Source organism: Hemicordylus capensis, chromosome 4 (genome assembly GCF_027244095.1).
Source record: "Hemicordylus capensis ecotype Gifberg chromosome 4, rHemCap1.1.pri, whole genome shotgun sequence".
Classification (NCBI taxonomy): domain Eukaryota; kingdom Metazoa; phylum Chordata; class Lepidosauria; order Squamata; family Cordylidae; genus Hemicordylus; species Hemicordylus capensis.
Genome location: NC_069660.1, coordinates 165,260,644 through 165,279,618, shown reverse-complemented (window position 1 = coordinate 165,279,618; position 18,975 = coordinate 165,260,644). Strand labels below are relative to the sequence as shown.

Here is an 18,975-nt window from a genome sequence, read left to right as displayed (position 1 = left end):
CAGCCAATAGCCGCGCTTTCTCTCCAGAGGCGAACCCTGATTGGGTGAAATGTCTTTTTCCTTTCCTCTCGGTTGAAGCCGCTGGGCACGGCTGGAGGAAAGCATGTTCTCCTCTGCCTCTTGGTGACGCTCCGCAAAGGTGGGCTGAAGGTGGCGACAACAATGCCGGAGGCGCAATTCGCTTTGTAGATTCTCTCTCTCGAAAAATGGAGAAATACAGTAGCCAAAGAGGTGGCTTACACAAAACACTTTGGAAAGAATCAAGGAGCTGAGGATGTGGAGGAGTTAAATTTCTCTGATAAATTGGGCATTTTACAGTGTAGCCTAAAGAAAGCTGAGGGCCTTTTGGCGAATTGTTTTCAAGGATAAGGGGCGGGGCCCGTAGCAATTTAAATTAAATGTCCAGCCCCAAGAGTTGTTTGTTTTTTTTTTTTGCACAGGACACTTCGTTCGTATTCCCTCTGGTCCGGAATGGAGAATATGTGTGTGTTCGTGTTCATATATTGGCCAGGTTTCCCTCAAGTCCTTGCGCTCCGTCTGGTTGACTTAAAGGTTTTTCTTGTTGCTGCTGTTCTTTCTGTCCACTCTCACCCTGCGATTACTGGAGTGCAGAGGGGCACCTAGATAATTTTGGAGCCTGGACGTAAAGGCCTTTGGGCCTCACCCCACTGCAAGGTATTATCCCCCTACACACACCGTGACACACAGAGTATTTTTAACACATGGGTTCCTGAGGGCACAAACAGCAACTGAACTCACAAGAAAGTAAGAATATAAAACAGGTATATTTATGCAAATGGGCATTAGCAGAAACATTTCAACACATAACATATTCCCATCCCACATATTTCTTTCCCCACTCCCCGCTCTGACTCTAAAGCCGAGATCACAGCACTGCAGCAACCACGCCACCCAGGACAGACAAAAGAGGATATTATTATTATTATTATTATTATTATTATTATTATTACATTTATATCCCGCTCTTCCAACAAGGAGCCCAGAGCGGTGTACTACATACTTGAGTTTCTCTTTCACAACAACCCTGTGAAGTAGGTTAGGCTGAGAGAGACGTGACTGGCCCAGAGTCACCCAGCTAGTTTTTCATGGCTGAATGGGGATTTGAACTCGGGTCTCCCCGGTCCTAGTCCAGCACTCTAACCACTGGGGCCCACCCAGGGTGTGTGGAGGCCCTGGACTTTGGCCTGGAAGTCCAGGGGTAAGAGCACATCTGCTGGAATGCCTGTGTATTATGGATGGAGAGAGGTAAAATAGCATTATGTCATGTTTCATCTGATTTCCCCCCTGCCCCATGACCTATGGTGGTTTCTCAAAGCTTTCTTTTTGCACTCTTCATGCTATAAGGGGCATGCTAAAGTTCAAACGCACCTAACCGCCCTGAGCCATTTTTTGGAAGGGCGGTATATAAATTAAATAAATAAATAAATAAAATACTGAACAAGTGTGTCCGTTTTTGGTTGAATCCTCAGAAAAAATGGCTTAAGTTATGAGGAGCAGAAGTGGAAAAGCAGACATGAAACCTCAAGATGACGGCTGAGTCTTTTCCCCCTATCTTTACAATGGGACTTTTTGTATCCGAATAAGAAAATCCAGACTGACTCTGTTTCTTTGGGAAAGGTCTCTTTCAATAGTCTTCCACACTGCACCATTTCAGAGGTCGGTCAAAATAAATATGTTTTGAATGTCTACAAATTGTTATAGCATACTGTCAGATCTGCACGTGCTCAGATCAATAGAAATGTTCCTGAGTAGAAAAGGGGAGGGGAGACAAGGTTCTGTAGTAGTTGTTTTTAGCGCTAAAAAGAGCCAGGGATGGCTGGTGAAATCTTTCCCTGCTCCCAGAGACGGAGAAATGTCTTTAAAAGAAAGAGTAGCCATTACAGTTGAATGATTTAACTCATTCCTCTGAGGCAGATGTGGGTCAGGCTCAGTCACATAGGCTTCTGGCAGCGGCCTTCATTTTACCTCAGAACTGCTAGGCCTCCATGCTGGACTTGTGCTCAACTTTTATTCATCTCCAACTTTGTACCTCATAAGGGGGAAAGGCTACTTGCAAGGGCCAGAGGGCCCAGGACTTCTGTATGACAAGCAGACACTCAACAGGTACAACTTTGCCTAGTATATGAGAGTGCAAGTAACACTTGTGGATATTCTCCATGACAGTCAGAGCTTCAGTAGATAAAATTCCTATTTCTAAATGCTAGGGAAAACACCATCAACTGAATTTCTGTCTGACATTTAGTTCTTAGACATAGAAGAGCAGGCATGTTAGAAGCAAGTAATGCTTCAACTATAAAAATTATGAGTTTCCATGGTGCCTGCTATATTTTCCATTTTTTGTCAAATTTATGGCTTATTTTAACTTCAAGCACTCATACCTGCCTCTTTATAGCACCTGGCTATAAATGCTAAAGCAGAATTTTCACTTTCATTGTAATGAACACACTTGTACAGTGTAGTGCATATGAAATCCTCCATTTTAAAAAGCAAGCACATTCAGTTAAAGGTGAAAAAGCCTTTGGTTTACAAAGATAGTTGCGGGTGTGGCAGCCAACTGAGCTTCAAAAGATGCTGAAAAAATGCATGGTGTTGGCATGTACATGTCTGATGCTGCAGGGAACAGCACTGCAGTCCCGCACAACTGTTTGCAGAGCGGGTGCCATCAGTGGAAAAGTGGCAGCGTGGGGATGAGCAAGTAAGGAGCTCCTTACTTACTTTTTAAAGGAACCATTCCTTGCCCCACCGGTGGGTTCATGAATGGCTCATGCACATCCCTACTTTCGCATGCTGCAGTGCTGTGCTCTTGGCATTAACAGAGGGGCAATTTAATGGAATCTCACTGGAAAACCAACTTTTCTTGTGAAAAGAGTAATCTGGAGACATCTAGACTCCTAGTTCTCCCTGTCTCTCCCCACCCCCATCTTCATTTCGTCTTCAGCCCCAGTCTGTTCTCCCCCTCCCAGTGTGCTTTCTCTCACCGTCCTCTGGCAGTGCTTTCCACTTTCCCTCATCACCTGCCTGCCGGCACATTCCCTCATCACCGGCCAAGCCGCCATTTTCTCTCACTGCCCGTCAGCCGGCCTAGCCGCCGCTTTTCCTTTTCCCTTTTCCATGACAGCAAGCCTGGCTGTCATCCGCCCATCCCCACCGCTATCTGGCAGCTGCAAGTGAACTCTTGTGAGAGCTGCCATACATGGAATTAGCGACAGGTATGCCTGAGAGAGAGAGAGAGATAGGAGGAGGATTTGATCTTTCCTGTGTTATAGCATTTGCCTGGTAGGTTTTTATTAATTCATTTATTTATTTGATTTCTATACCGCCCTTCCAAAAATGGCTCAGGGTGGTGTACACAGAGAAATAATAAATACATAAGATGGATTCCTGTCCCCAAAGGGCTCACAATCTAAAAAGTAGCATAAGATAGACATCAGCAAGTTAGCAGGGGTAACTGCTGTTCCATTAAAATATTGTAAGGAGTTGGCTGATAAGCACATTACAATAAACATTTGTTGTTGTTTGGCCCTCAAGACAAGAACCCAACTTAGCATAGGAGTGCTAACATTCCTGGATATGTGGTTGGATTACTTAATAATTTTGTATGTAAGGATTTCTTGGGCAATCTGAATGTGTACTATCGAGTGTTTGCATTTTATTAAGATTATTACTAAGTCTGTGATCATAAAATAGATTATTTATTAATTCCTTAAGGATCTCAACAGCAAGAACACCAGAAACCTGGGCCAAGGCTTTAAATGATGTCCCCCAGCATCATAATTTTGTCTTTGCTGCCCCACCACGATAAATTTGTGTTAATCTTAGGTTTGGTTTGGTTTTGCTAGCCACTTTGATTATGGTCTTATAGAAAAGTGGCGTGAAAATCTATTACATAATTAAAAGCATCTGGTTTTAATACTTTTTGGTGAAACTTAGCTTCTTATCCCCTGTGCATGTATTAGGTGGGAAACATGAATTATACAACCCTGTATTACTGCATGCTTGGAGAAGAAGTCCCTTGTACCAGTGTACAGGTATCTGTGTTATGTTCACAGGTGGCAAGGACTGTACCCTGTGAAATGTGTATGAAGCTATGATGAATCTGAGATCTTATTGATTACCAATTTCATGATGTCACAGGCCAAGTGTGTTGCAGTAACCTGACCCAGTAACTTTACCTCTTAGAGCAAATGGACTTTGACATCCCTGTCATCAGATGTCCTGTGACCGGTGAGCTGTCCTCCAGCATGTCAGCTTTCAGCAATAAACCTGTTTCTCTTTAAAAGTGGTCTCACTTGAACTACTCAAATGCAGTGTCTGGTAATACTTGCCAGTACTGATTATTTATGTTGAATTTGGTTTAATTTACAACACTTAAACAAACCCTGATTATCAGTAACCTCAGAGCACTGAAAGGCCGTGGAAGAAATGGGTGCTGTTGAACTGAAATGCTTTTGGAGTCACTGAGAAGGGTAGTGGAAATGGTGAATTCATAGGATTCACTTCTGCTTAGCAACATGCTGGGAAGCTTAAACTCTCTTCAAGTATGTCCCAGCTCTGAACTGTCCACTGAAAAATGTATGAAGAGTTGGCCTCCCACAATACAAAGGCTGAAAAAGTTCATAATTAGTAGACCAGAGATTCCATGTAAAATCACTAGAGCACAGATTTTTAAACATGTACTCTGAGGATACTAGTGTTCGCTAGTGATAAACTCCTCAAAAATAATTATCATACAAAACATGTTTGCTTAGCATTAAGTCCCCTTGAGTTCAATGGGACTCCTTTTGTATGGGCACATGTCATGTGCAAAATTCATTGTGGTGATTATAAAGGGAGCTACTCAGCAAAATGATCTCTAGTGACTCACAGATAGCTCCTGTCCTTGATCCCCTAATGCTGAAGGGTGTGTGTGTGTGTATTTGACAAGAAGTTTCTGAAGATTTAGACAGGAGTAGGAGTGCCAATACTGGTCTATTATTCTCACCTTAATGTATATCAGAGACATGAGTTTTGGGCGGTATACAGGTGAAACTCGGAAAATTAGAATATCGTGCAAAAGTCCATTAATTTCAGTAATGCAAATTAAAAGGTGAAACTGATATATGAGACAGACGCATTACATGCAAAGCGAGATAAGTCAAGCCTTAATTTGTTATAATTGTGATGATCATGGCGTACAGCTCATGAAAACCCCAAATCCACAATCCCAGAAAATTAGAATATTACATGGAACCAAGAAGACAAGGATTGTAGAATAGAACAATATCGGACCTCTGAAAAGTATACAGTGTACTATGCTTGATTGGCCAGCAAACTCGCCTGACCTGACCCCATAGAGAATCTATGGGGCATTGCCAAGAGAAGGATGAGAGACATGAGACCAAACAATGCAGAAGAGCTGCATTGCCGCTAATGAAGCATCCTGGTCTTCCATAATACCTCATCAGTGCCACAGGCTGATAGCATCCATGCCACGCCGCATTGAGGCAGTAATTGCTGCAAAAGGGGCCCAAACCAAGTACTGAAAACATATGCATGCTTATACTTTTCAGAGGTCCGATATTGTTCTATTCTACAATCCTTGTCTTCTTGGTTCCATGTAATATTCTAATTTTCTGAGATTGTGGATTTGGGGTTTTCATGAGCTGTACGCCATGATCATCATAATTATAACAAATTAAGGCTTGACTTATCTCGCTTTGCATGTAATGCGTCTATCTCATATATCAGTTTCACCTTTTAATTTGCATTACTGAAATGAATGGACTTTTGCACGATATTCTAATTTTCCGAGTTTCACCTGTAGAAATGTGTTAAATAAATAAATATTTCCTATGTTATTCTGTATCTTTACATTCCTTATTATTGAACAAGTAGCAAGTCTCAATACTATTATTATTGTTTCATTAAAAACTGTTTATCCTTTTATAATTAGATGTGGCTAAAGATGTGCTATGGTGCTTTAATGCAGGGGTTATCCACTGACAACTTGGGTCCCCAGATGCTGGACTTACAATTCCTATCTTCCCCAGCCACAGTTGTAGTCCAACAATTTCGGGGACCCAGTTTGAGAACCTCTGCTTTAATGCAAACACAGTATTCAATTCCATCAAACTGAATTAAAAGCTGCTCAAATAAATAATTGCATGTGATTTTTTTGAGGTAAAAGTACAGTTTGATGGATGGAATTTGGAATGTAACAAGTAGGACTCTCAACAAAATCTGTTTTGCAGCTAACTCCAAATGCTTTAATACAATGGCACCATAGTGCCAAACTGTGCGGGTCTCGGGCTCAATGAGTAGCTTGCGCCACATTGAGTCTTGCACTGAACAGCACAGTACTGTAGCACTCAGATTTGGTGTTGGCTGAGCAGCATGTTTCTCTCCCTGTTTGCTTTGCTTTTCCTCCAAGGAGTTCAGAATGGTGTCCAAAAGGTACTATGTTACTCAGGTTTGGGGCTAAGCAAACTTCTCATTTATCCCCAAGCAAGATCAGTACATTATAGGGAGAGGAGTATTTCTACCTCCACACACTATATGGGAGAGTTCAAGGGAAACTGAAGATACACCCCTGCTGAATACATGTTCTTTGTGATACTTTTGTATGAAATTCTTTTCTTTCTGGCTGTCCAAGGCCCTGCCTGATAAGAGTGCGTGGAGTTTGCTGCAGAGAAGAGCCACTGAGCAGCTTGTGGGCAGAGCTACATCCCTTTGCTGGGCATTGCTCAGTTTGAGATCAGTGCTCTTGAGGAAAAGAGACAGGTCAGGGGAGTTTGCAAACAGGAATAAAGAAGTTTTGTGTGGGAGCAGGAAGGTGTGTGGGGGAGGAAGACCAAGTACTGAGGTGTTCTAAGCAACATAGCCAGCAGGGGAAGTGTGGTGGTGACCCACAGAGCATGTGCTATGTTCACATTAACTACTTGAAAATAACTTGAATTACAACTGATTCAAGTGGAAGTTAGCAGCCCTGAAGATGGAAGGGCTTGAGGCATGTGTTTCTTACACTGAAACCTATCAAGGAAGATGAGGAGTTCCTGGGCAGGACAGAAGAAGCTCTCTGGGAACAAGCACAGGAGGAGGATGTTTCCATGGAGGATGAAGTAATCTCAAGTTTTGGGCAGTATAGAAATATTTTAAATAAAATAAATAAAATTGTATTGGAGGAGGTTACTACATGGAAGCACATGGCACACAGGAGCAGGAGACTCGGGACATTCAGTGCAAGTGGTGCTGAACACACTTCACGCTACCTATGAAGCATGACCTGCTGCCACCTGGACAAGGATTGCTATCCCAGGCTGTAGAGAAGAAGGAGGAAGACACTCAAACCCCCAAGGCTGGGAGAAACCTAACGACTGCCCCTCGGAGTAGGGGTAGGTGGGTGACTCTGTTGAGAGTACTGGACATAGCTCTGTGCAGAGCTGACAAATCATCAAGGGAGATATGCTGTCTTCCTGGTGCATGCATCTGGAGTGTGATGGACAGGTTCCCAAGACTCATCAAAATGACCACCACCCTTTCTTGCTTATCTACGTGGGAACCAAAGATGCTGCCAGGAGAAACCTGAAACAGATCGACATATTTAATGGGTATAACTTGTTCAAAAGGAATACACCCAACAGAAAGGGAGGGGAAGTTGCATTATTATGTAAAGAAACTATAAATGTGCATAAACGTCTATGAATCTGAGCATTGTCAAAAAGGTCTTGATAAAAATAAAAGGAATGAGAAATAAAGGCAATTGTGGGAGTTTACTATAGACCACCTGGCCAAACAGAAGGCATGGACAATGCTTTTCTTCAGTCATCACATTTTCAAAGAGGCAGGTGTTAGTAGTAATGGGGGACTTAAACTATCCTGACATATGCTAGAAATGTAATTCTGCTACAAATTGGAGGTCCCATAGGTTTTTGAGTAATAAAAGAATGGCCTGAACCTACAGGGATGGTGTCAGGAAAGCTAAGGCACAGGATGAGCCTGAGGCTTTCAAGGAATGCCATACACAACAAAAGCCATTATTAGGTGAACTGCTCTTTATTTAAATGTGGTTAGTTTGATAGATTGACTGTACCCACTGAATGCTTGCTATGAACTGTAATTGTCAAGTATCGCAGTAGAGATTATCTGTTTAACAAAAGGGGTTTTACAAATATGTCCGAAACGAGATGCAGTACTTTTCCTTTTGATCCTAATTTGTGACATATACAGCCGTGGCTTACTTCAAGTAGTGGCCAATGATTACAAGCAATATTCAAGAATACTCAGGATTTTTATTTTTTTTTTGGCCAAGAATTGTCCATTCACTCAGTTGCCATTCCTCCCCCATGATGAGCCCTCAAACTCTCCTTACTGTAGCACAGCACTGCTCAACTTTGGCCCTCCTGCGGATATTGGGAGTTGTAGTCCAAAAACAGCTGAGGGGGGGCAAAGTTGAGCAGGCCTGCTGTAGCACCTGCTGCAGCTGTTGTGGTGATGGTGGAGAGGAGGCTTCTTAACCACTCTCTCCTCCCTAACCCTGAATGCTGCTATGGCAATAAAGCAGTCACCAGGGACCCTGGGCAGCAAGCCACTTGTTTCCCTTCCCTAACCACCTCCAAACACAGCAAAGATTGATGTCCACACTTTGCCCTCCTGCTGTCTGATTTCCCTGACTGCAATGTATAGGCCATTGTCTTTCCTTTGCAGGGTGTGAGGGTCCAATTTAGCTCTTTTTTACACACACACACCCCTCTAGTATTTTTCTGCAAACCTGAATTTTCTGTGGATGGCTCAATCTGGTATCCTGTTTGTCAGCAGAGAGCCACACAGTTTATGATTAGAGGGAATTATTAGTAGCAGGGGGAGGAAGGAAAGACTCTTTGGAATGTAGAGTCAGTGCATCTTCCAGCAAGTATTCTGGACTCGTTCTAGATGTTTTCCTATCTGAGAAATCAAAGAATGTTGGCTGACATCCAGACAAACTTTTCATGCGCATAAGGGGCAAGGAGCTACTGTATGTTTGCAAATGCACCCTGTCTTCTGAAAATGTCCCTGAGGGTCCTGCAAATTCAGCATTTTTCAGGAGGCACTGTGAGCTGCAAAAGAAGGGGAGATGGGCAAACATTGCCCCACCCTCATTGTACCTGCTAAACATTTTTCAGCACACAAACCATTAGTATAGGATGTCAGTCATGGATTGTAGTCTTAAGAAAACTTGTCTCAGGTGTTCTCCCTCTAGGCTTTTCTCTGACCCATTCTTATGGATCCACCTCCCACACACTCATCGCTTTAATATATATCTGAAGGAAAGACCCACTGGAATTGTAAAAGTCAAAGCAGTAGCAAAAAGGAGGAAGCAGACACAACTCTATGCATACCACAGAGTAGCTCTCTAACCACTGAAGAGAGCCTGACAAGTGGAGCTAATGTTTGTGGGATTGCTAATGGTTATAGACTGTTCATCTTTTGGATCTGTCTATTTTTTATGAAGTCAGGATGTTGTATCCAAACAAGCCTCAATCAGTCCTTTCATTTTCAAAACAGTGTTGGAGGGGGGGAAAGTCCTAGAGGCAGCAGAGATTAACAGGAAGTCTGCTTTCAAGATGCAAACCTACTAAAGGCGACAGAAATAGAATCCATAATGCTGTTATTTTGTATGCCATACCCAATCTGAACACCAACATTGTTGTGTAGTATCATAACAGACTATAATGACAATGGGCAATATTGACATTTTTCACATTCTGTATTTAATAATTTAAACTTCCATTATGTGTACACTAACTGGGGAATATCCCATTTAACTCAGGAATTCTGAGTAAATATTTATAGGACTATGCTGCAAAGCTATAATAGTGTGCATAGAAGCTAGTCCTTTTTCATCACATGCACTGAGTCCCTGACTGCAGCAAGTCTCCAAGATCGGCTGCTTGCACCAAATCCTCTCTAGCCAGTGTAATCTGAGTTTATTAATATTAATTAATTAATTAATTAATTAACTTTATTTGTTAGCTGCCCCATAACAAATTGTTCTCTGGCCAGCTCACAACACCGGATTAAAACACACAATAAAAATAATAATAACATTAAATCATAACAGACAAAAAGGGAGAAAAGAAAATACAACATAAAGCAGTTTTTAAACTCATTTTAAAATTAGTTAAATTCTGATTTGCAGATTTTATTTTTCACTGGGGAGGCTATTCCACAAACGGGGTGCAACCACCAAAAGGGCCGTCTCCCTAGTAGCCACCTGCCTCACCTCATTTGACAGGGGTATTCAGAGGAGGGCCTCTCAAAAAGATCTTAAGGTCTGGGTTGGGACATATGGGGTAAGGAGCTCTCTCAGATAACCTGGTCCCAAACCATTTAGGGCTTTAAAGCTTAACACTAGCACTAACAAACTAGGACCAACAAATGGAAGTACTTTTTCACACAATGCATAATCAACTTGTGGAATTCCCTGCCACAAGATGTGGTGACAGCCAACAACCTGGATGGCTTTAAGAGGGGTTTGGATAACTTCATGGAGGAGAGGTCTATCATTGGCTACTAGTCGGAGGGCTACAGGCCACCTCCAGCCTCAAAGGCAGGATGCCTCTGAGTACCAGTTGCAGGGGAGTAACAGCAGGAGAGAGGGCATGCCCTCAACTCCTGCCTGTAGGCTTCCAGCGGCATCTGGTGGGCCACTGTGAAACAGGATGCTGGACTAGATGGGCCTTGGGCCTGATCCAGCAGGGCTGTTCGTATGTTCTTATGTTCTTAATTGGGCCCAGAAATGGACTAGAAGCTAGTACAGCTGACAAAGCACTGGCATAATATGCTCAAAACAGCCAGTCCTACCCTATTTTGTACCAGCTGCCGTTTCTGGACCGTTTTTAAAGACAGCCCCGCATACAATGCATTGCAGTAATCTAAATGAGAGGTTACCTTGAGTAACTGGCCAAGCTTTCTCTGTCCAGGAAAGGTTGCAGTTGGCATATCAGCCGAAGCTGATAAAAGGTGCTCTGAGCCACAGAGGCCACCTGTGGATCCTAGCTGGATCCAGTGCTGGATCAGTAAGCACTCCCAGACTGCAAACCTGGTCTTTCAGGGAGAGTGGAACCCCATCTAGTTTAGGATTGCTCCTCTTGGCACCTAGATTTACCGAGGTTGCAATCCTGAAGTCCCACTCTTGTTGTACCACAGATACAATAAATACTTCTTTTAAGCATCACTAACATAAAATATGTGGAGGACTTTGAACTCCTGATACATCCTAATACATCCTATATAAAAGGATGTTATTGCTATCACTGAAAAATTACTGCCTGGAATACACTTTTTGGGCAGTCACAGTGCATTCATGTTCGGTTCTCAGATTGGCCTCCTCTGCTTTTGGCACAAGTGTCTTTGCCCTGCTTGAGAGTTGGATGAGATGTGAATCATCCCTGGCAGAGGCCTGGCAAAGTTGCTTCAGAAAGCTCCAAGGAAAGCAACACCACAGCATTCCTCAGCTGCTTCCCCCAGTGCTGCTTTTTCTCAGCTCTTAGTTGAGTAAAGGGTTTCCTAATGTGAAACCTCATTCAAACAGCTGATATTTATCCTAAAAATATCAAATGCACATCTTTTCCTTGGGTCCTCCAGCAATGTTGTTCCTACCTGGGTAGTGCTAGTGACTGCACTCTGTTGCCTTTATTTCCTTGTTTGTTGAATAGTATGAAGTTCCTCAGGAACTCTTTGGTGTATATAGTTCCAGGCCCATAGCATCAGTGCTTCATTTTTAAATTTTATTTCATTCATAGCCTGATCCTGAGCATGCCCATTCAGAAATGCATATTCTTGGGAGTCTGTCCTGTATAAATCAATAATACTAGTGGGCCCGGGCACAGAGCATCTGTGCCTCTAGTGCGGCTGGGCCCACCGCCGCCTGTGCTGCGGCCGGGCCCGCCACCTTACCTCCACGGCCAGGCCCGAGAGTGCCGCCTCCGGGCCCAAGAGTGCCGCCGCCGCGGCCCGGCCTGAGGGTGCCGCCGCCGGGCTGGAGAGTGCTGCCGCCGCCAGGCCCGCCGCCACGGCCGGGCCCGGCCAGGCCCTGCCAGGCCCGCCGCCTCGACTCCGCGGCCGGGCCCGCCTGGCTCCCCGGCCATGGCCGCCGCCGTTCTCCTGGGTGCGCCAGGACCAATCAGGCGCCCCCGCAGCCCAGCCAATCAGCTGGGCTGCCGGGACGCATTTCTCCTGGGCACACCCAGGAGAAATATATATATAGGATCTGGGATCCTTGGAGGAAGAGCGGGATATAAATGTAAAAATAAAAATAAAATAAATAAATAAATATAGATAATGTAATTTTGAGCCGTTCTCTTTGTTTCAGCTTCCTTGGAGGCTGTGTGCCTTCCAGTCCAGTGACCATCTCCTGTGTGTGTGTGTGTGTGTGTGTGAGAGAGAGAGAGAGAGAGAACTTGGAGCCCCTCCTGCAGTTGGCTAGCCCTCTAACCTCCACAGATGGGATGATACTATAGAGCTGTTAGGAGAGGCTGTGAGCCCATTGTGGAAAAGCCCTTGCAAGCCTATGCTTTGCCCAGCAGATGGCAGCCTAGATCCGATTGCCATTGCAAAGCCGGATGTCGCTCACCAGCAGAATTTCCGTCCTGAAGCAGACGAAGAGAGGAAGCTGCCGGGTGCACCAGGGGAAGGTAAGTATTTTATTCCAACCTCCCCCGCCCCCCTTTTGGCTGCTCTGGTTCATTAACATTGTTTGAAGCCACCTTGGATCTAATTGGAAAAAGGGGACATACTTTTAAAACGAATTGCTTAATTACTCAGTTAAGGGTGCCTGGCCTGCTTAGGAGGAATCCTGGCTTTCAGGCCTCCTGCACTGACTGTGGGGAGGAACACAGGAAGCTGCTGCCATATACTGAGTCAGACCACTGGTCTATCTAGCTCAGTATTGTCATCACAGACTGGCAACGGCTTCTCCAAGGTTGCAGGCAGGAATCTCTCTCAGCCCTGTCTTGGAGAAGCCAGGGAGGGAACTTGGAACCTGGATGCTCTTCCCAGAGCGGCTCCATCCCCTGAGGGGAATATCCTGCAGTGCTCACACATCAAGTCTCCCATTCAGATGCAATCAGGGCAGACCCTGCTTAGCTAAGGCGACAAGTCATGCTTGCTACCTCAAGACCAGCTCTCCTCTCCTCTGAGCTGTGCTGGCTCAGTTGCTGCATCTCATGCAGCAGATTGCACGTATGTTAACTTGCTAAATGGGAACAAAGACTTGGTTAGAACTAACCCTTCCACTTTAGGTACATTGACTCACATCTTGCTTTGGCTCGGGTACATTTCTACTTCAGGTGTGCAGTGGGGGAGGGGAATTCCTTCATTTCTGCTGCTCTGCACACACAGAGCTGTTCTTGTTTCCTGTTGTGTTACCTCTCACAGAGAACAGTTTGTTTGTTTTTAATGCTGAGAGAGAGGGCAAAAAATTATGCAGCACACAGCTTTGCAATGGTCAAGGAATGCTGCTCAGCATTTCTGTTCAGAAAGACCATGGGACTTGGGCTGAATTTCAGAAATCATGGAAGGCATAAGAAGGTCTGTTGTGCCACCTCTCTGTGCTATAGAGAGGGCAAAGTCTGCCAGTCTGTTTCCTATCCACTCTATTAATAACCTGTCCTCAGTATTTTGTTCTGGTAGGAAACACATGGAGGATATTTAACAACAAACCTTTAAGGATGTTTAATTGTTCATTGCAAGGAATACTGCGAACTGTAGTTTTATGAAGAAACAGAGACTTCAGTCTTTACAGGATAGTCCAGGGAGCTCTTTAGAGCACAATCAGTGGTAAATTAAATTGGTTTGTGTTTATACTGTATTGATGAGTTGAAGCACACAGAAATCTTACAGTAAATACTCTTGATGTTAGATGCACATTTTGTATTACCTGCATCTCTAAAATGGCTTTCTTCCACTTTCTGTGTACACACACCGGTAGGGATGTGCATGGTCCGGAGCGGTCCGGACCGGCACTGAAGGGGGGTCTCCCTTTAAGGGCGGGGAGGGTTTACTTACCCCTCCCGCCGCTTTGCCCCCTCCAGCGCCCGTATTCTTAGTAGAAGCCGCCCCTTCTGCCTCCTCCAGTGCCAATGCCGCCTGGGCGCGCGCGCGGCTTTGCTTTTAAAAGTTCCTTTTGCTGGCGCTGAGGGATTAAACACCAAACAGAAGCCGGCAGAGCACCGCGCCGGCCGGCGGCTCCCCCATGCTCAGCCGCCCAGCAGCCACTGAGAACGCCCAGCGAGGACGCGCCGTCGCCATCGCCGACGCGCCGCGGCCCCCAGGCAACCCTAACTTCCGGCTTCCATGCGACTTCCCCCAGCATACAGAGTGGCTGCATTCTGCCACTCTGTATGCGGGGGGAAGTCGCATGGAAGCCAGAAGTTAGGGTTGCCTGGGGGCCGCGGCGCGTCGGCGATGGCGACGGCGCGTCCTCGCTGGGCGTTCTCAGTGGCTGCTGGGCGGCTGAGCATGGGGGAGCCGCCGGCCGGCGTGGTGCTCTGCCGGCTTCTGTTTGGTGTTTAATCCCTCAGCGCCAGCAAAAGGAACTTTTTAAAGCAAAGCCGCGCGCGCGCCCAGGCGGCATTGGCACTGGAGGAGGCAGAAGGGGCGGCTTCTACTAAGAATACGGGCGCTGGAGGGGGCAAAGCGGCGGGAGGGGTAAGTAAACCCTCCCCGCCCTTAAGGGGAGACCCCCCACCCGAACCGAACCGGCCAGGGGACAGACCGGTCCGGACAGTTCGGAGGCCTTTGCAATGGCCTCCGAACTGGTCCGGACTCATCTCTACACACCGGCCACTTCCAGTAGGACGCTGACCAGGGCTGTAAGAAAGTATGCTGCAGCCCCACGGCAGCAATTTTGGGGAGAGCACTGGAGCGGGAAATGTGGTGGGGGAGGTAAGAACAGCCTTAAAGAAACTCCCCCCTGATCTCCTGAATATGTTCGTGAACATCCCTACTTCCTGGAGATGCCAGGGAGTGAACCTGGAGCCTTCTGCATACAAGCAGATGCTCAACAGACCCATCTCCTAAGGGGAATATCTTACAGCAGACAGTGCTCACATGTATTCACTCATCCAAATGCAAACCAGGGCAGACCCTGCCTAGCAAAGGGGACAGTTCAGTTCACAAGACCAGCTCTCCTAATCTCACAATTATATTGACTTGGAAGTCCTATTGACTGAGTAGTCCTATTGATTGTATTAAGATTTCATTCCAGGTAAGTGTGCTTAGGATCTCTGCCTGAGCCATGCTTCTTCAGAAATCATTTCTGCCATTGCAGTTATGCCAAAAGAGATCCTTGGCATAACACAGGAGAAACTGAAGTATCAGGCTATGAGGAGGGGCAGTTTGAAAAGGGAGTTCACCCAATTTCTAAAAACGCTCTACGTCTCAAAAGAACAAGTGGAATAACTACCAGTGTTGCAATGTCTGATGGAAGTGTTAAATGAAACCAAAACCAATGCATATATTGCTTATGTTTGAGGTTTAGTGCAATAAAATGTTAATAACAACAAACAAACAAACCCCAAACCATATATTTTTGCACAGTGGGCAAGGGGAACATCACAACCAATTGGAAACCTAGTTTGGGATAGTATCATTGAAACCTAGTTTAGGATGGTGGGGTTTGCCTTTACTTTAGTGCCTCTCATTACAAATGATGGGGTCTTCACCATGATGGGGAAGGCAGGTTCCTTTTGTTTCCATGAATATCTGCTGCCATTCTCCATTGCTCCAGAATTCTTGCTTTGGGGGCTTGATTGTCCATGGGCAGATGGAATTATTGAGACCAGAAATTCTTCAATGTGAACAGCAATTCTTGCTTTTATTGGTGACACTGCCATTTGTTTGTGTCTGTGGGGACTGGCTGAGTATTATTATTATTATTATTATTACATTTATATCCCGCTCTTCCTCCAAGGAGCCCAGAGCGGTGTACTACATACTTGAGTTTCTCTTTCACAACCACCCTGTGAAGTAGGTCAGGCTGAGAGAGAAGTGACTGGCCCAGAGTCACCCAGCTAGTACCATGGCTGAATGGGGATTTGAACTCGGGTCTCTCCGGTCCTAGTCCAGCACTCTAACCATTACACCATCTGCTGACTACTTGTTCTTGGTTTAGAAAACTTGACTTGATTATCTTATTTTGTTTTTTAGATGGAAGCAGTGATCTGTATAACCAGTGAGAAGTGAGGATAAGCATTTCAGCTTCCACTGATGCAATAAGGAATTCCAGTGAAAGAGATCCCTGAGGCAGTGGCTTGTCCAGGGAGCATGCTCTGTATCCAGCTGGAACAGGACACAAGGCAGCGCTGGCAGAAAGTGTTATACAAGAGGCAGTCATTTCCTGATAACTATGTAGACCAGAGCTTTCTAGAGAAGCTACGCAAGAATGTCCACGCACGCAAGTACCAGTACCAGGCAGTGGTGTTTGAATCTGGAGTAGTGATACAGCAGCTGTGCAGCGTCTGTGTCTTTGTTGTCATATGGTGGTACATGGATGTGGGATTGCTGGCACCCCACTGGTTATTTGGGGCTGCCCTGATCTCTTCCCTAATTGGTTATGTTCTCTTTGATGCAGTTGACTCAGGAACAGGGAGAAACAAGAGTGGGCGGACACGGTGGGCAGATCTGAAGAGTTCTGTGGTATTTGTGACCTTCACCTATGGCTTTTCCCCAGTGTTGAAGACCTTAACTGAATCCATCAGTACAGACACTATTTATGCTATGTCTGCCCTCATGCTCCTAGGACATCTGATCTTCTATGACTATGGGGCCAACGCTGCTATTGTGTCCAGTACACTTTCTCTCAACATGGCCATCTTTGCCTCTGTCTGCTTGGCCTCACGCTTGCCTCGCTCCTTACATGCTTTTGTCATGGTGACATTTGCTATCCAGATATTTGCTCTTTGGCCTATGCTGCAAAAGAAGCTTAAAGCTCAGACTCCCCACTGCTATGTGGTAGTCACTTTACTTTTTGCAGTGTCTGCATTGATAGGTCTGCTGACTATCTCCAGTGTTGGCACTGTTCTCTTTGCCCTCCTGCTGGTCTCTATCTCGTGCCTGTGCCCTTACTGCCTCATTCGGCTGCAGCTATTCAAGGACAACATTCATGGGCCTTGGGATGAAGCTGAAATCAAAGAAGATATCTCCAAGTTTCTCTTGTAGACCTTTAAACCTACAGAATGGACAGATTCTGTAAGAAAGTAGCCACTTTTGGTGCCAACATGAAAATATCTGTTCTGGAGAGAGAAAGTGATCGATCCTATGATCACAAAGGAACAGGGCAAAGGCTACATACTCTTCCCTCAGAGTGGGATTTGCTGATTTGAACTTTCTGTACTTGAATATTTTGTTTATTAATATTCTGGCTTCTACAGAGATAGATATAGTTACAACAGATATAGTTGCAGTTGCCATCCTATGAACAAGATTTAAGGCGGTAATTTCAGCATTTCTAAAGAGTGACTGGGATCTAGAAAAAAGTTTATTGTTAAAAATGGAAGATTAAATAGTCCCTTTAAAAAGAATTAAATCACTTGGTTTTGAGTCATTATGCTGAGAATAGTTTGCCTTGTGTTTACAGAACAAACTCTGGACTTCTTCCGTGGTTCTGGCCACTAACTCTCACTCTCATTATCTCTCAGCCTCAGTACCCCATAGGTAAAATGGTCATGATATAGTGACTTATCCCTACAGGATTTTTATGACAATAGAAACAATAAAAAGTTTAAACCATTTTGCATTGTAAGTGTTTATTTCTTCATTAAAGTTTTTGGTACAATGTTAACAGAGAAAGAGTCAGATAAGCTTTTCAACATCTGTGATGTCAAACCAATCAAACCAGAGCTCCTTGCAAGAGCTCAGTTACTCAGCAAGTTAATTAAGTTAAGCAGCTCAAAGTATTGCGGAAGTTGAGCTGCAAGTTTAGTAAACTAAATGAACAAAAAGAGTTAAACTAGGAAGTGAGAAGCTCCTATGAAAGTGTGCAATCCTATTCACAGCCCACACAATGGGAAGAAAACAGAGCACAATCTTCCAGTTTAGAACCTGAACCAACACTAATCTATCAACAGATGCTCTGATTTATTTATTTATTTATTTATTTTATTTATATACCGCCCTTCCAAAAATGGCTTAGGGCGGTTAATGTAATCTAGAGTAATATGATATATTACTCTAGATGTCATTGAAAAACAGAGTCTCCAAGCTGTCCCCTTGAGGATAGGGGAAAGCTTACAACAAGCTTTTTTAGACATATCAAGGAGTCAGGAGACCTCTTTATGAAAATACATAAAAATACAGACACATCTGATTGACTAAGTCCAGGATCATTACACGGGCACAGGACTGTCTGTGTACTGTGGGTGTAGAAGTAAAACAGCATTCCTTCATATTATTTCACTCTACCTCCCCCGTGACCTTGGTTTCTCAAAAATTTTCCTTTGGCTCTATTCATGATAGAACAGGCATTTTAAAGCTCAGAATCACCTGCTGAAGAAGTGTGTCAGTTTTTAATGACCCTGTGGGAAAACGGCCATGAAAAAAGGTTGGGGATGAGATTGTGTCATCGAGTCAGTGTTGACTCCTGACTACCACAGAGCCATGTGGTTTTCTTGGTGGTTTTCAGGAGCTGAAAAGCACATATTTTTTATTTTATTTATTTTTGCATTTATATACCGCCTTTCGTTAAAAAAATAACCCCAAGGCGGTTTACAAAAGTTAAAAACATACAATAAAAGACAATAAAAACATCATGTTAAAAGTATAAAAACATATAAAAACAATACAACAAATACAACAAATAAAAACACAAAGAAGCCGCAGTAGAAAACAATCATGTAAAAGCCTGGGTAAAAAGCCAAGTCTTTAAAAGCTTTCTAAAAGCCGTGATGGAGTCTGAGGAACGAATGGCCACTGGCCATATAAAATCCCAAATGGCCATAT

At 44.4% G+C, this 18,975-nt stretch overlaps 1 protein-coding gene across 3 annotated transcripts; it reads left to right on the top strand.

Moving 5' to 3' along the window:
* The first annotated feature begins 3 nt into the window (after positions 1 to 3).
* Positions 4 to 17,767, top strand: PIGC (phosphatidylinositol glycan anchor biosynthesis class C). 3 transcript variants are annotated; one of them, XM_053245758.1, is made up of 5 exons: positions 4 to 139; positions 441 to 675; positions 1,491 to 1,677; positions 12,350 to 12,671; positions 16,186 to 17,767. In XM_053245758.1, the coding sequence occupies exon 5, from the start codon at positions 16,303 to 16,305 to the stop codon at positions 17,194 to 17,196; it is 894 nt and encodes a 297-aa protein (XP_053101733.1). In that variant the 5' UTR covers positions 4 to 139; positions 441 to 675; positions 1,491 to 1,677; positions 12,350 to 12,671; positions 16,186 to 16,302; the 3' UTR covers positions 17,197 to 17,767. The 3 variants fall into 3 exon arrangements, with proteins under 3 accessions (XP_053101733.1, XP_053101734.1, XP_053101735.1); XM_053245759.1 differs by lacking the exon at positions 4 to 139 and adding an exon at positions 213 to 231; XM_053245760.1 differs by lacking the exons at positions 4 to 139; positions 441 to 675; positions 1,491 to 1,677; positions 12,350 to 12,671 and adding an exon at positions 14,829 to 14,922.
* Positions 17,768 to 18,975: the final 1,208 nt, after the last annotated feature.